This window comes from Aspergillus tanneri (genome assembly GCF_003426965.1).
Source record: "Aspergillus tanneri strain NIH1004 chromosome Unknown AapTan_1_pilon_pilon_pilon, whole genome shotgun sequence".
Classification (NCBI taxonomy): Eukaryota; Fungi; Ascomycota; class Eurotiomycetes; order Eurotiales; family Aspergillaceae; genus Aspergillus; species Aspergillus tanneri.
This window is the reverse complement of record NW_022984628.1, coordinates 3,481,798-3,498,233: the sequence shown is the minus strand read 5'-3', so window position 1 is coordinate 3,498,233 and position 16,436 is coordinate 3,481,798. Positions and strand designations below refer to the sequence as shown.

The 16,436-nt window shown below is 48.9% G+C and overlaps 5 protein-coding genes across 5 annotated transcripts; all 5 read left to right on the top strand.

The window, feature by feature from the left end:
• Window positions 1–146: 146 nt before the first annotated feature.
• Window positions 147–2,148, top strand: ATNIH1004_003139 (uncharacterized protein; the record flags this gene model as incomplete). Its single annotated transcript, XM_033567819.1, has 2 exons — window positions 147–789; window positions 848–2,148. 2 exons carry the CDS (start codon window positions 147–149, stop codon window positions 2,146–2,148), a joined length of 1,944 nt encoding a protein of 647 aa, XP_033429814.1.
• A 3,949-nt stretch (window positions 2,149–6,097) lies between these two features.
• Window positions 6,098–6,757, top strand: RET3 (coatomer subunit zeta; the record flags this gene model as incomplete). The annotated part of the gene is made up of 2 exons (XM_033567818.1): window positions 6,098–6,462; window positions 6,517–6,757. The coding sequence occupies 2 exons, from the start codon at window positions 6,098–6,100 to the stop codon at window positions 6,755–6,757; spliced, it is 606 nt and encodes a 201-aa protein (XP_033429813.1).
• Window positions 6,758–7,342: 585 nt separating this feature from the next.
• ATNIH1004_003137 (putative DUF814 domain protein) lies at window positions 7,343–11,087 on the top strand (the record flags this gene model as incomplete). Its single annotated transcript, XM_033567817.1, has 5 exons — window positions 7,343–7,375; window positions 7,432–7,500; window positions 7,567–9,143; window positions 9,199–10,738; window positions 10,920–11,087. 5 exons carry the CDS (start codon window positions 7,343–7,345, stop codon window positions 11,085–11,087), a joined length of 3,387 nt encoding a protein of 1,128 aa, XP_033429812.1.
• A 282-nt stretch (window positions 11,088–11,369) lies between these two features.
• ATNIH1004_003136 (L-threonylcarbamoyladenylate synthase) lies at window positions 11,370–12,674 on the top strand (the record flags this gene model as incomplete). Its single annotated transcript, XM_033567816.1, has 1 exon — window positions 11,370–12,674. One exon carries the CDS (start codon window positions 11,370–11,372, stop codon window positions 12,672–12,674), a length of 1,305 nt encoding a protein of 434 aa, XP_033429811.1.
• Window positions 12,675–13,039: 365 nt separating this feature from the next.
• Window positions 13,040–16,403, top strand: aah1 (adenosine deaminase; the record flags this gene model as incomplete). Its single annotated transcript, XM_033567815.1, has 6 exons — window positions 13,040–14,005; window positions 14,236–14,287; window positions 14,464–14,924; window positions 15,279–15,509; window positions 15,637–15,927; window positions 16,014–16,403. The coding sequence occupies 6 exons, from the start codon at window positions 13,040–13,042 to the stop codon at window positions 16,401–16,403; spliced, it is 2,391 nt and encodes a 796-aa protein (XP_033429810.1).
• Between the last annotated feature and the right edge of the window lie 33 nt (window positions 16,404–16,436).

The window sequence follows — 16,436 nt, the reverse complement described above, 5'->3', positions numbered from 1 at the left end:
ACGTTCCTTAAATTTATCAGTTAATTTCCCGGCCGTTTCATCGCACTTTTATCGCACCCCGACTTCAGAGATCCTTCCCCCTATTTCGAGATCGCTTTGTGTCTCTTGCAAGCTACGCACGTCTTGCTTTATTGTTGCCGGTGACCATGTCTGCGACTCCTCGCAAGCCTGGAACCCCGGGCAACTCGAACAAATCTTCGAATGCAGATACTGCCACGGTAAATGGGACGCCGTCGAGAAACCATTCCCGCTCTCCCAGTGCGGCGAATGGCTTGTCTCGCTCCCCATCTCTACGAGGCTCGACTCCGGTCTCAGCACGTGCTGCAGCCAGAAAGCCCGGTCGCTCCAATCTCAGCATGTCTAATGTCCCCAAAGTCTCCCCCGATCCCTCCGAAGAAGAAGCACGGGCTCAGAATGCCGCCCTCATTGAAGATCTAAAGGAGCAGCTACAGAAGGCCGAGTCCGCCTCAGAACAGTACCGCAAGCAACTCGGGGTTTTGCAGATGCGCCTGGATGAAACCGTCAGTGAGCAGGGCAAGTTGGAAGATCATGCCCATGAGAAGGATAGCAAAATTGAAGCATTGAACAGTGAAATTCGTGAACATGTTCGGCAGATCCGTGATCTGGAGCAGGCTCATGAGCTAGAGCGGAACGCTATGTTGCAGGAGAAGGAGCAACAGGCGAGCCGGGAAGAGGAGATGCAGGCCACCATCCAACGTTTGAAGGAGTCTCTGTCCCAGAAGGATATGAGATTCAACGCCGATGGCGACAAGAACGTTTCCCGCTCTTGTAAGTATATTTCTTTGTTGTCTCCTATAGTTAGTCGCCGCTGCTAACTTGTCCTTAGCCAGTTTCCGCAATCGATCTTCCCCTGAGGTGGATGGACAATTTGCACCTTCATCCCAGATCGAGCGAAGCCCATCTCGGAATAACTCGAAGCTACTTTTGCAGAAGGATAAACTGATTGAGTCGCTTCGGCTGGAGCTTGCGGAATCTCAGATCAAACTGGTGGAGATGGAAAACAAAGGTGGCGGCCGACGAAGGGAGCTGGAGAAAGAACTGCTTGAGGCTCGTATGGCCAACGCTCGTTTGATGGAAGACAATGAAAGTTACCAGCTACTTCTCAGTGAGAGAACATTGAACGGTGACTTCACCAAAGGCGACTTCATGCGCGAAGTGAATCCCGACGCCTCGGAAGGCAAAGAGTCCAGCAGTGGGTTAGGTTCGCTGGCTGATGAGCTAGAGTCCGTGGACGCAAGGGCGGAAACAGATGACAACCGCAAACTCGAAGCGGAGATCAAGACGTTGAAAGACCAGAATAAAGCCTTGACTCTCTACATCGAACGCATCATCAGTCGCGTCCTGCAGCATGAAGGATTTGAAACCATCTTGGACAAAAACGAAAATGATCCCCCGGCGGCGACTAAACCGCAGCCTGTGGGCAGTAACAAGGACCTTCCGCCAACTCCTCCAGAGAAAGATGAATCCTCCCAGCAGACCTTCCTGCAGAGGGCAAAGTCTGTTGTCGCGGGGCCAGGTAATCGTCCCCAGCGACCTCGTCCTACCAGCTTAATGCCGCCGCCTACGTCCGCGGGCGCATCTGTTGCTCCGCCAACCGCTCACGAGAATCCGAGTACTGCCCCGAGTATCCCATTAAGTCGCGCCAGCTCGGTGCGAGCTGGTCATCGCAGGACGAGATCTGAACAGACCGATATTGGAGCGGCAGCGGTTGTCGGCCAAATGTACCGTGGACGCAACTCTGGCGGTCCCATCAGTCCCACTCTGATGGGCCCTGGATCTCGTCAGAGTGCTTTCTCCGGGGCTAGTTATATGTCCGGCAGTGGCCGCGCCCCATCCTTATCCAGCCAGCCTGAACACAGCCGACTCAGCAGCTCGGATAGTGTCACAAGTGACCCAATTGCCGATACCGCTTCAACGGGAGCGACATCCAGCTCGCCTCGCTCTAGTTCCGGAATGACCAACTATACTGGAGCGGTCATGACCCAGAGCAAGCTTCGTCCTCTGCGGCTGGTCAGCGAAACCAAAGCAGCCGCCGAAGAAGAAGAGGCTGCCCGGAAGAGAGCAAACCGAGCAAGCTGGATTCCTTGGTTCAACCGACCAACTTCGAGTGAAGCCACTCAGGGTTGATCACTTTCTTTCGTGTCCATGCTCTCTTCTCTTTCTTTGACTGTTTTTATTTCTCTCCATTCTTCGATGCATCTTCCCGATTGTTAGGTGTCCCATTTACTGGAGCTCTGTGGGCTTGCCGAGGGGTTCATGGTAGTCACCTAGGATGCCGTCTTGTTTGAATACCCTGTGGCTTTTGCTGGACATCATGATAGAGTTGGGCTTGGACCTTTTTGGCTTACCCGTTATGGTGCTGATTTTTATGACGTATAATGGCTGGTCACTTTCACTGGCAACTTATTTTGTTACCCCTGTCCGGATGATTCTTGGGTTTTCGTTGAGATATGCTGAAGACTGATTGTGATGATCTACTGGCCATTTTTGATGCCCCCTCTCGTTGATGAACATATGACCTACATACTCCATATAGAGTGATAACATTCTGTATAGATTACTATAATAGTTGCTTTCTGGTTGTCGTGGATTTGGGCTTGAATGTGTATACTAAATGATCTTCCAAGTGCAACTACTTTTTCTATCAACCCGACCCTAGAGTGGTAATTAAGCCTACCATCTTACATGGTCGATGTGATCGTTGTTATCCCTCCTGGATACTAAAGGTGGGCTCCTTTTTTTACACGAAATATCGTAATCTGGGAAATAGTATCAAAGAATGTAATCTTATTTCAGACAAGAAGATTTAGATGGCTCCATATAGCTGCATACTATAATTACCTGTTATCAACCTCAATATGGCCAGGCGCCACCTAACCTACAGGGTCATTTTATTGCTAAGGGTTTGTTATGCTGGCAGCTGTTGTCCAAAAAAGCTTTCCATCACTTACCACCATACGCTATTCTCTAAATCTAGCCTATCATTAACCCATGTTCTAAGCCCCCGGGGGGCTCCCGGGAAGAGGCCTCTATATCCCATCACTCAGCTTGTCAAGGCAGCTGTCCGCTGCATCCGATGACTCTGCATCAAAGCAGGATCTCTTTTCTTACACTTCCGGAAGCTGCTACTTATACAGTGAGACGCGTCGCCTTGGAGAGAGATATGTCCAATTCAACGTCAAGGCGCTGGAAATAATCGCCGTGAGTACCATTGGTAGGAAACGAGTAGTTAACACAGGGGAACTTGCAGAGGGTGGTTTCAACAGAGCGTTTGTTCTTCACATGGACGATGGCTATGAGGTTATAGTCAAGGTTCTATATTCGCTCACAGTCCTGAAAAAATTGGGAACTGAAAGTGAAGTTGCAACGCTTGAATTTCTACGTTCGAAAGGTATACCTGTAGCCACGGGTTTATACTTATTCTTCAAATAGTGACAATGTTGTGGGAACCGAATACATATTGATTGAGAAAACTTCTGGGCAGCAACTGGATCGTCGTTGGTTTGAACTTACTCCAAAGGAAAGAGTCCGTCTGGAGACCAGTTTCGTCAATATCGAACGAAAGGTTTTCTCGGCCCTTTTGGCTCTTATAGCAGCCTCTACTATAGTAACTGCTTGCCTCCACATCACAGCTGACCATTATGGAATGCCGCATGAAGATGATGAAAGTCGGTTTTGTATAGGCTTCTGCTCATTTCACCTTCTGGAGAGGTAAGCGCACTCTACTTGACCTGGTATGCGGACCTTGTTAGTCTCTTATTTTATTCTTCCTAGTTGACAAGTGGTATTTTGGCCATGCATAGTGAAAGACCATCCAAGCTATGTTCGTTCCGTGGGTCAACGGGAGCTGGAATGGATCAGGAAATACGGTGAATCACTATGGAATGAGTTTCCCATTACAATATTGTCAAAGGGGAAATTTCTCCTCCGGTCTATCTCAGTCTATTAAAGAGGTACAATTTGATGTCACCTCACATTCTGCCTGAAGACGTGGAGACAGATGAACAGACCTTGTACATGGCCTTCAACAGTGGGGACAAAAATACCCAGCTTGACACACTTCGGCGTGCTCTTCTGACACTTCGACAACATGCAGTATACAGAGCTTGCCGGGAGTGGAGCGGCAACGTGATTGCATTGAAAGGATCACTTATTAGACTTGCAGAGCATTGGGAGGAGTTAGTTAGCAGCAACCTAGAAGGAAACGATTGCCCAATTTCTTTCTATAAGAAAGAAATCGAGGATTTCTATGATGTCGAAGATATGTGGTTTAAAGCGACAATGTTAATAATTGGCGGTCTCTCCTGGACGGCTTGGGAGAAGATGGATGGGTCGGGCATAAATCATGCGGAGACCAACAGGCAGCTGAAGAAAGGGTAGTTTGGATCAAGCCAGGATGAGGATGGCTTTACGTCTATGGATTAGTTCTGGCCGTTTTAGTATCATGAAGAATATGACTGATGATTGGCCTGTCTATCTCATACTCTACGGTGAGATGGTCAACAATGCTACAAATAGAACTACCTAGGAGAGGTCCATATTCATTCGTCCAATTTGGAGACTTATTCTGCACTCACCCCAGACCCAATAAAGCCAATATTAATATGTTTAATAAATAGCATAGAGTGTTGTTTTCTACTAATACCTATATAGTATGTATAATGCATACTTGCTAGACAATGTATCAGAATAATGATATATTTACTTAAGCTTGCTATACCAACCCGTTGCGCAACTTCACACACACATATATAAATATATAATTTTATTCATAGATTTTAGAAAGATTAGATCTTTCCTATTATATCATTGAAATCACGTCGTTTTATTGATCTTTGGGCTCTCAGAAAGAGTTGTATGGGCTCTGACATCCATTTCCCTCTGCAGGCAAGCCTGACAACACTCCCGCATAGCAGCGTGTATTTAGAAGCGAGCTACATGAGGCAAATAAATTATTCTTCTTCATCATCATCATTATCATCATTTAACGAAAGGCCTGATCTCTATCATTCGGGAACAAAGCGCATCAAAATACAATAATCGCTTACATCATAGAAAGAGGGAGCAAATAGGGCGCAGTAAGCAAAGGCCCAAACAGAAGAACAGAAGATGAGAAGACAAGGTGCGAGACAAGTCAATGATAATACTGATTATGGATGAAGAGACTACGTCCAGAGAAGAACAGAAAAAGGACGCAGGTCGGAGAATGCCAATTTGACAGGCTTTAAGAAGTTGATTTATCGCGGAATTATGAGGCTTGCTCTTGGAATTGCAGGTAGTTCTAAGGCGTTTTTGGGTCCCGATCACTACCCCGGCTCCTGGAGTACGAGTTTGAATATTAAGCATTGACATCACTCGATCGGGTCAGGTCGCTCACCTCAACACAAGTTAGGTGTGTTGATGTTGCAAAAATTTAAATGGAATCCTCAGGCTTTCTAGGTATGTAATATATATTGGCTTAAGCTGCATCGCAGACCTATAATAGTGATTTAACAATAACGGACGAAGCATTTAGGAGGGAATATAATGAACAAGTACTTTTGCAAAATCATGTCTTATCTAATTTAGATGTCTCCTTGTGGTATCAGTAAATGCACTTAACTGGCGCATCCGGTTAAACAAAATTGTTCCGATCGAAATCACCTGTGCGCTTCATCGAATGTTTCGGAGGCATACTGGGAAAACAAAGAAACTGATGAGTTAAGTCTAGGGTCAAAGTGTTTTATATAAGCAACTGGTATCCTAAAAACAAAAAAAAAGAGAAGCAAAGAAGGAAATACTGGTCCTTTTATCGCCGATTCTTATGTACATGCCATGCGGATATTCTTGAGTTGGTATAACTAGTACAGTGTATGCTGTGTAATATATGACACTATTCCTAATCAGGGATAGCAGAAAACACAGAGACACTCGCGTGAAAACTCCACGGGTTGGTGACCCAAACGCCACGCACATTCGTGTCCTTTTCATCATCACCCGAACTTTCAACGTAGAGAGTAAATAGTCCTCCGGTCTGCAATTCTCCCCCAGCCGCTCACAACGAACTCTGTCATTTCCTATAGAGCAGTTGCCCATTATGCCTGGCTCTTTATCTCTTTTTTCCGTCAACGCCGTCATTCTTATGTCGGCCGACGATGGCTCTCGCATCTTCGCCAAGTACTACTCAGCACCTCATCCCCCAGCCGGCACTGCTCCCAATTCGACTGATTACCCCGGCGCAAACCCCTATCCGACCGTCAAAGAACAGAAGGCCTTTGAGAAAGGTCTCCTTGAGAAGACGAATAAGCAGACGAGCGACGTGATCCTGTATGACAACCGAATTGTGGTGTTCAAGATGGAGAGCGATGTGATGGTCTATGTGGTGGGAGGTGCCGACGAGAATGAAGTCTTGCTTTACAACGTTGTTTTGTCATTGAGGGATGCTCTGGGGATCTTATTCAAGTACGACCTATATTGATTTTCGGCAAATGCAGTACGTAACTGACTTGCTTTTAGGGGCGCCACCGACAAGCGCACAATCGTTGAGAACTACGACCTGGTCGCTTTGGCTGTTGATGAGATTATTGACGACGGAATCATTCTGGAGACAGACCCTGTCCTTATCGCCTCTCGCGTGAGCCGTCCTCCTGCGCCCGATGCGCCCAATCTCAAGAGTATCGATCTCTCGGAACAAGGTCTCCTCAACGCCTGGGAGATTGGAAAGCGGCGGTTGGCAGAGGGATTGCGACAGATGTAGAACAGTGCAAGGAGGCATTGCGTGTTTTGTCTTGTATCGGCATGATGCACATTTTTTTTTCCCTTGTGATATCTTTTTCTCCCCTATTTTTCCGTATCTTGGCTGGTCCCGGCGTGATTTGTGTGTTGCTCATTCTTTCATGATGTCTTTTACATGTTTTTCCCCTTTTGCTTTCTTACAGGGACCCAATGATTCTATAGAGATACACCTTAATGTTTCGCTGCAAGAACGCTGGGCTTCAGATGGGTTGGATGAGACCCAATCAAATGTTAACTACGGGCGTGGAAGCTTAATTCCCATAACCACTGAAAATAACAGTTTTAGCCTAGATCAGCAGCAATTCTAATTCACAGTAATCATAGCTATAGATCGATCTATTTGTACGATTGTCATCCCACGATCACTTCTCGACGGCCTGCGCGCTAGTTGCAGTGGAATAGAATGCTATGGAAAATCGGCCCCGCATACGTCACGCCAGGTCCCGGTACATCGCTAGAGTCAAAACAGAATCTATCTTCCGGATCAGACCAAACGTCTTTCAGGTTCACCTCGACTCTAGCCAGTTTCCGCCCTAGAATCTAGAAGATGAAGCAAAGATTCTCGTCCTTGGACGTCAAGGTACGTTCCCTTCCCCTTCCTCGTATACTGGAACAGGCAATTCACAGTACCACCAGGTCATCTCCCAGGAACTCGCCTCGGAGCTGGTCAATCTGCGAGTCTCGAATATCTACGATCTTTCGTCGGTAAGTCTAAATTTTCCCTCCAAAAGGTTGAAGTAGTATTAATGAGGAACCCGTCTGTCTCCATAGAGAATCTTCCTCTTTAAACTGGCTAAACCTGACCATCGCAAACAATTTATTGTCGACTCCGGGTTCCGATGCCATGTTACCCAATATTCGCGACCGACGGCCACCGCACCCTCTCCATTCGTGACTCGTCTACGAAAATTCCTCAAGTCGCGCCGGATTACCTCGATTGAGCAGATCGGTACCGACCGGGTCATCGATATCTCTTTCAGCGATGGCATGTACCACATGTTTCTGGAGTTCTTCGCGGGAGGAAACATCATCGTCACCGATCGTGAGCACAAAATGCTGGCTGTGTTCCGCCAAGTTTCCGCTGCGGAAGGGGAGGAAGCTCGTGTTGGCTTGCAATATGCCTTAACGAATAAGCAAAACTACAACGGTGTTCCGGAGATCACGCTGGACAGGATCAAAGAAACGGTGGAAAAGGCAAAGGCACTATTTGCGCGGGAAGACGGCACGCCGAAGAAGTCGAAGAAAAAGAATGCGGATGTTTTGCGCAAAGCATTGTCTCAGGGATTTCCAGAGTATCCGCCGCTTTTACTCGATCACGCTTTTGCTGTCAAGGAGGTCGATCCTACTACGCCGCTAGATCAGGTCTTGCAGGAGGAGGGTTTATTGCGACAGGTTGAAGGGGTTTTAAAGGAGGCTCAGGGCGAAACTGTACGACTATCCACCGAACGGAGTCATCCTGGCTATATTGTCGCACAAACAGACACTCGGTCCAATACCCAAGAGAGGACTGATAATGAGACGACGTCCTCCGGCAAACCCAGTGTTCTGTACGAAGACTTCCATCCTTTCAGGCCTCGACAATTCGAGGAGAAACCGGGCGTCACAATCCTAGAATTCCCCTCGCTGAATGCAACAGTTGACGAGTATTTCTCATCGATTGAAGTGCAGAGGCTAGAGTCGCGTCTTACGGAACGAGAAGAGACGGCCAGGAGAAAGCTTGATGCAGTAAGACAAGAACACGAGAAAAAGATCGGTGCTCTTAAGCAGACTCAGGAGCTGCATATCCGCAAGGCAGGGGCCATTGAGGACAATATCTACCGGGTTCAAGAGGCAATGGATGCTGTAAATGGCTTGATTGCACAAGGTATGGACTGGGTAGAAATCGCACGTTTGATCGAGATGGAACAGGGGAGAGGCAATCCCGTCGCGCAGATTATCAAGTTGCCTTTGAAGTTGTATGAGAATACGATTACACTACTCCTTGGAGAAGCTGGGGATGAAGTAGATGAAGGCGACGACCTATTCTCGAGCGATGAGTCTGAGGGATCGGATGATGAAGCTGAGAAGTCTCGCGCCGCGCCGGAGGTATTGACCATTGATATTGACCTTGGCCTCTCACCATGGGCAAACGCAACGCAGTACTACGAGCAAAAGAAAATGGCTGCAGCCAAAGAGCAGAGAACCACCCAATCTTCGTCGAAAGCTTTGAAGAGCCATGAAAAGAAAGTAACAGAAGATCTGAAGCGAAGTCTCAAACAAGAGAAACAGGTCCTTCGACCCGCCAGAAAGCCATTTTGGTTTGAAAAATTCCTGTTTTTCATTTCTTCAGAAGGATATTTGGTCCTAGGGTAAGTGCCATATATGCAACGTATCAAACATTTGGGCGTGCTCTGATTCGTATAGTGGGCGCGATGCTATGCAGAGCGAGATTCTCTATCGCCGCCATCTAAAGAAAGGTGATATCTTCGTGCATGCAGACCTAGAGGGTGCTAGACCCATGATTGTGAAGAACAGATCCAAAGACTCAAATTCCCCAATCCCACCCAGCACTCTTTCGCAAGCAGGCAATCTCTGCATTGCGACATCAAGTGCGTGGGACTCTAAGGCAATTATGTCGGCGTGGTGGACCAATGCAAGCCAAGTATCTAAAACTGCTGAAGCCGGTGGTCTGCTTCCTACTGGTGAATTCTTGGTTAAGGGCGAGAAGAATTTTCTTGCACCATCGCAGCTTGTGCTGGGCTTTGCCGTGATGTTCCAAATAAGCAAGGAGAGTCTTCGAAACCACAAGACGCACCAATTCGACGAAACCCCCACTATTACAAATCCGGCTGTAGAAGAAACCGGAGATGTTCAACATCATCAAGAGGCTAAACAGGATTCAATGCTGTCATATGAAACAGAACAGGCTAGTAATCCCAAAGATGAAGAGGGAGAGCATGGATCTGTCTCTAATGATGAACCCGAAGACCCCGACTCTGTTCCTGCTGAGAATCCGCTACAGCGTCGCGTGCTGGCGCCCCCTGCAGAAAATACGTCAGAGGATGCTAAGGACGCTGAGTTGGACGAGGATGAACACCAATCTACGAATGAAGAAAATGTCACTCCGGAGGAAGAAGAGGAAGGAGCCGAAGCAGAGACGCCAGCAGAAGACCTAGCTGCATCAAGTGGAGAAGAATCGCAACAGAAAGGCCAGCTTCCTAAAGCAGGGCAAGGAAAGTCGAATGAATTATCGGAGCTTGGTCAAAAAGGCGCAAAAGGGGGCTCGAACTCAGCAACCAATGGCACGACTGCTAAATCGGTGGGAAAGAAACAGACGCAGGCCCCTTCACGAGGCAAGAAGGGAAAGGCAAAAAAGATCGCAGCGAAGTATGCGGAACAGGATGAAGAGGAGCGTGAGTTAGCCCTTCGCCTCCTCGGTGCCAATAAAGCAAAGGCAGACAAGGCAGCCGCCGAAGCTGAGGCCAAGGCGAAGCGCGAGCGCGAAGCTGAGATGCAGAAGAAGCGTCGCCAGGCCCAGCACGAACGCGCGGCACAAGCAGAACGAAAACGACAAGCTGTCTTTGAAGAGGGAGCTGCTGATGACTACGACGAAGAAACCGCTGTTGCGGAAGCGGCGGATCTCGACTGGATTCCCGCACTGGTTGGAACGCCTCATCCTGATGACGAGATCCTTGCAGCTATCGCAGTCTGCGCTCCGTGGGCAGCGCTCGGCCGTTATAAATACAAAACCAAATTGCAGCCCGGAACAGTGAAGAAGGGGAAAGCAGTGAAGGAAATCCTCGGCCGATGGATCTCGGAAACTACTACTGGAAAGGTTAAGAAAGAGCACGCTGAAGATGCCGGGATCCCTAGAGCTATTGCAGAGAAGCTCCGTGCCCGGGAAGGAGAACTACTCAAGACATGGAAGGACACTGAAATTATTAACACCGTCCCTGTTGGCAAAGTGCGGATTATGACTGGAACAGGAAGCGGAGGTGGTGGAGGAGGAGATGGAAAAGCGAAGGGGAAAGGAGGTGGTGGCAAAGGAGGAGGGAAAGGAGGAAAGAAGAAATAGATAAATCTACTCTGGGGCATTGGATTTCAGTACTATCTATACCATGTATCTACTCTGATCTTCTCATGAGGGTGTCGCAAAAGGATATCGCTTAGTCATAACCGCAGACGTCATCGTGAAGATTTTCGGTTTCTTCGCGACAAATAATCGACACAATTTTCCGGGCAGCAATTCCTCGGGTCTTGAGTTCATTTCTTCACAAGTGGGACAAGGCGGCAATATCATCAGGCTCCATTGAACAAATAATATACTAGACGCCCAACTGTCCTCCTTTCCCCCAACTTGGCCTTCTACTCGCATTCAGTCTTGGCTCAACACCCCGCGACTTGACGATTTTCGTGCACTTCTCTGTCTGAGAAGATAGGGGTAGCTAGTTGCACCTTTTGAGATTGTTTGATGATTACGGTTATCGAAATCATCCATTATCATACCAATCAAGCTGGTTCTGTTTTTCCCTCGCCTTGTCGCTGGCGGCCGTCCGCACAGCTGTATCAGGTTCTTCACAAATTCTAGCAACACTATGGCGCCCAGGGAAGCGACTCGGATCCTGTTGGTTCGTCGACTCAATAAAGAAGGCCCAGGCGACAGGTCGCTTGCCGAGTGGTGGGAAAGCGAATGCAGCAGCAAATCTCCCGAAGCCTCCGCAATCAAAGAAGCGGCCGAATTACTTCGGACGAGTGATATCCCGGTTGCTTTCCCTACGGAGACAGTATATGGATTGGGGGCAGATGCAACACGGAGTGATGCGGTGCGAGGGATTTACAAGGCGAAGCAACGGCCCTCGGACAACCCATTGATCGTCCACATCGACTCGCTGGATATGTTGGAGCGACTCCTCAATCCGGTGCACACTAGTCCAACACGCGCAACAAGGACAGCGAGGCACTCTATTCCTACCATCTACCATCCTTTGATTGACCGTTTCTGGCCAGGCCCTCTCACGATTCTTTTGCCGAACCCCTCGGGATCGATCCTCGCAAAGGAAGTCACCTCCAACCTGACTACGTTTGGCGTCCGCATGCCCTCGTCTCCGCTGGCTCGCCTGTTGATCCACGTCGCAGACCGACCACTTGCGGCTCCGTCGGCTAACGCTTCTACCAAACCCTCTCCGACGACTGCAGGACATGTGTGTAATGATCTTGAAGGTCGAATTGAACTGATACTCGACGGTGGTCCCTGTGGGGTGGGCGTTGAGAGTACAGTGGTGGATGGGCTGTCCCATCCTCCGACCATTTTAAGACCGGGAGGAATTGGAATCGAGGAACTACGGACGTGTCCCGGGTGGGACAATGTGCAGATTGGGTATAATGATGGGACGCTCGATGTCAAGGAAGTCCCCCGGGCGCCCGGTATGAAGTACCGTCACTACTCACCCAAGGCGCGTGTGGTGCTTTTTGAAGCCGAGTCGGACGAACAGGCTGCTTCGAAGCGTATACGCAAGGACCTGGAGGATACCGCAGTGGGTGCTCATATGATTGGAATCCTGCGGACTCGGCACTGGAAGAAGGGCTTGAGGTTGCTGTCGGACGACGAGATGCAGAAGACCCTGAAGCCTATTCCCTCACTACACGACGACTTGGTGGGATTCTCGGTCCCCGTGCAAGACAAGGTCAATGGAGGCCTTACCACTAAGGAGACGTTTGACTGCCATCTGGGAGGTGACGTCGAGTCTATCGCGCACCGACTATTTTCGGCTCTGCGAGCCATGGATGAAATGGGCGTGGAAGTGATCTATGTCGAAGGAATCTCTGATCACAGTGGTGATCTGGCTGCTGCCGTCATGAATCGACTTCGGAAAGCCGCAGGAACCGAACTTCGGGTGTAATCATAATGAGTCAGTTTAGTCGTGCTCACGTATATAGAATATCCTTATTATGTATGACAAGTAATGGAATGAGTGATGTAAATGATTTGATCGGTCAGAGCCCTTCTAGTCTCCTGCTTTCTCCGTTTTCCGTCGGAACCCCCCGACGTTTATCCATCAGCTTATCGGATTGTCAAGTGGGTCGTGAATCGTTAGAATCGATAGTCTGGTTTTTAACCTCGCTGCTTTCCATCTGAAGCTACCTTGGATCGAATGTGCTTTTCTGCTCGATGTCCCCAGAAGACTCTGGGCCTTTCGTTCCTTGATTTGAATTCTATTTCCTAACTCGTTTATGATACTTCCCCGCCGTTTTATCCCCGAACAGAATGTGCCAGTCAGATCTTCACGATTTCCTCCACGGCCTTCCCAAATGCGAGCATCATGTTCATTTGGAAGGATGTCTTACTCCGGAATTAATCTTCCACCTTGCGGAGAGGAACAGTGTTCAACTCCCTAAGGATCCAGCCTACGAGACTGTGGAGACGCTCACCCAACGCTACGGCCACTTTACATCTCTGGACGATTTCCTCGGTTTTTACTTCTACGGCATGTCGGTCCTTCTTCAAGAATCCGACTTTGCAGACCTAGCATGGGCCTACTTCCAAAAAGCCCATGCTGACGGCGTGCACCACGCAGAGGTCTTCTTTGACCCACAGGTACACCGGGACCGGGGGATTCCCTATGCGACTATCGTCTCCGGATTTGTTGCAGGGTGCAAGAGGGCGGAGAAAGAGCTGGGTCTTACTACTCGTCTCATTCTATGTTTCGTGCGTCACCTTCCTGTCGAGTCCGCTGCGAATGTATACGAAGAGGCACTAGTACACCAGCATTTCGATACTGATATCGTCCACGGCTTGGGTTGGTCATCAACCGAGATAGGGCCACCCAAGGACATGTTCCGTGAACTGTATAGCTCCGCCTCTGCTAGGGGGATCCGGTTGACTGCCCATGCTGGCGAAGAGGGCGATGCGTCCTACATCAGTACGGCGTTGGAGTTGGGTGCGCAGCGAATTGACCATGGGATCCGACTTGTGGAAGACCCGGTGTTGATGGAGAGGGTTGCTCAAGAGGGAATCTTGTTGACGGTTTGTCCTCTCTCGAATGTCCAACTACGCTGCGTGGATTCGGTGGCTCAAGTCCCCATTCGCAAGTTTTTGGATGCAGGAGTCAAGTTTTCCATTAATAGTGATGATCCAGCCTACTTTGGAGGATATATACTAGATAATTATTGCGCAGTACAGGAGGCTTTCCAGTTGTCGATTGAGGATTGGAGGGTCATTGCCGAGAATAGTGTCAGTGAGAGCTGGATCGATGGAGAGAGGAAGCTGGAATTACTTCGGCATATCGATACCCACGTGCAGAAGCATCTAATGGTCCTATGAAGCCCAATGATTAATGAAGTCTAATGTCCGGTTTTGTATATAGTTCTTGCTTATGTAGATGGTAATATAACTAGATCTTTTGCTTCAACCAACTCATCACAAAGAGGATACCTATAGAAAATGACATTTGTCTCTTATAGATTGACAGTGTCGAAGACACTATATATTCGAGTAATTCTCGAAATAGGCATGGTGAGTAGGTCGAACGTATAGGCTGCTTTTCACCTTGAGTTGACCAAGATTACTAACATTTTAGTTGCCAAGCAACTACGACCCAGACAAGCCAGCTTCATAACACTATGTCCCACACTCTCGACTCCTCCGCGATAAGCAAATGCACCCTGTTATCTCATTAGTCCGTCTTATAGGCTGCGGTACCATCACGCAACTCTCGCAGGATTTTGGGCGTCGAATTTTGCCTGCATCACGATCCCTCCTCCATTTCAGCTTCCTCCCTCCCCACACTTCGAGTATCTTGAGAAATACCGGTAGGACCTATATCTATTCTCAAGCGAGAGTCATGTCTTTAAATGCAGCCGACGATCGCTATAAGCTTGTTTTCTTCGTGCCACACTCGCACCTCGACTCGGTCAAGGAGGCGGTATTCGCTACTGGAGCTGGGACCTTCCCCGGGGGAAAATATTCTAAGTGCTGTTTTCAGACGCCTGGTCAGGGACAATTTATGCCTGCTGATGGTGCCAATCCGACCATTGGTGCCGTAGGAACCCTGGAATATGTGGAGGAGATGAAGGTCGAGATGATATGCGTGGGACGGTCCGTCATGCTGCACGCCGTGGACGCGCTGATCACGGCTCATCCATATGAGGAGGTTGGATACGAGGTCTATAAGATAGAGAATGTGTGAAATCTCTGACTGAGGGTGATAATGAAGTTGTGGAGGAAGTCCATTCGTTTCTTATGGTGGTGCTTTCGTGCTTGCTTCTTGATTAGGGAATGAACCAGGGGGTTCTGTTCAGCGGTGATACCCAGATTTCGGATGGGGTAGCTAGATATCATGACAGTTGTAGTTCTATTGCACTTTGTCTCCGTAGTATTCTATAAGCACATCCTATCAGACTGGATGAATGCTGCCAAGTGCAGGTATGCGAAGGACTTCCCGATTGGGAATGCCACGGGCACACAAGGCGGGAGTAATCTGTTGTCGCTGATTGGCTGACCGCAGCACCCGCAAAACGCCTCTTCGACTCCAATTGCAGCCGAATCGTTCATCTTCGTCTCATCATCGCCGACTTCCTCCCTCAGCCAGTTCATTCCCTCTCCGCCGCCAGCAATGGCTTCCAGAATCTTCCCCGCTGTCCCGCGGGTCGGCCGTCAATTGTTTCAGAGCGTCCCAAAGTCTCAATGCAGACCGTTCTCGGCTGGTCCGCAACGTTGCAGCGACTCCCTTGCCGTGGTATGTTCAGGAATATCAACAGCGAAGTCCTGTGGCGGATCACGCGGATCACAATTGGTTTTGGACTGTATAGCAGGGGAATAAATGTGGTTTGGGATCCCTCGCGCTGACTACTCGTCTCTACCAGCACCGCAACAAGCCTACCAACAATCCATCCATCCCGTTCAAGTTCTCCGAGCAGAACCTCAAACTCGCCGATGAAATCCTCAAGCGCTACCCTCCCCAGTATAAGAAGGCTGCGGTAATGCCTCTCTTGGATCTGGGCCAGCGTCAGCACGGCTACACCAGCATTAGCGTTATGAACGAGGTCGCCCGCCTCCTCGAGATGCCTCCGATGCGTGTCTACGAAGTCGCTACCTTTTACACTATGTACAACCGTGAGCCAGTGGGCAAGTACTTTGTTCAGCTCTGCACAACGGTATGTATTCTATTTAATTACACCCCCCTGTTGGCCATTGAACGGACTTTACCTCGTAGCGGACCCCTACTGACAGTAGTTTCTAGACACCCTGCCAGCTTGGTGGCTGCGGAAGTGATAAGATCGTCAAAGCCATTACGGAACACCTTGGTATCACTCCTGGACACACAACCGAAGACGGACTGTTTACCTTTATTGAGGTCGAATGCCTGGGTGCCTGTGTCAATGCCCCTATGGTTCAGATCAATGACGACTACTACGAGGATCTCACTCCCGAGTCGATTAAGACTCTTCTCACCGCGCTTAAGGAATCTGCCACTGCCACTGATGCTGGTAAACAGGTGCCTGCCCCAGGCCCCATGAGTGGAAGACAGAGCTGCGAGAATAGTGCTGGTCTCACGTCCTTGCGGGAGCCTGTGTGGGATCCAGAGACGATGATGAGGAAGGATGGAGCCTTGGATGCGCAACAGCAATAAATATAAGATGAATCATAATTCAAGCGAAGGAGA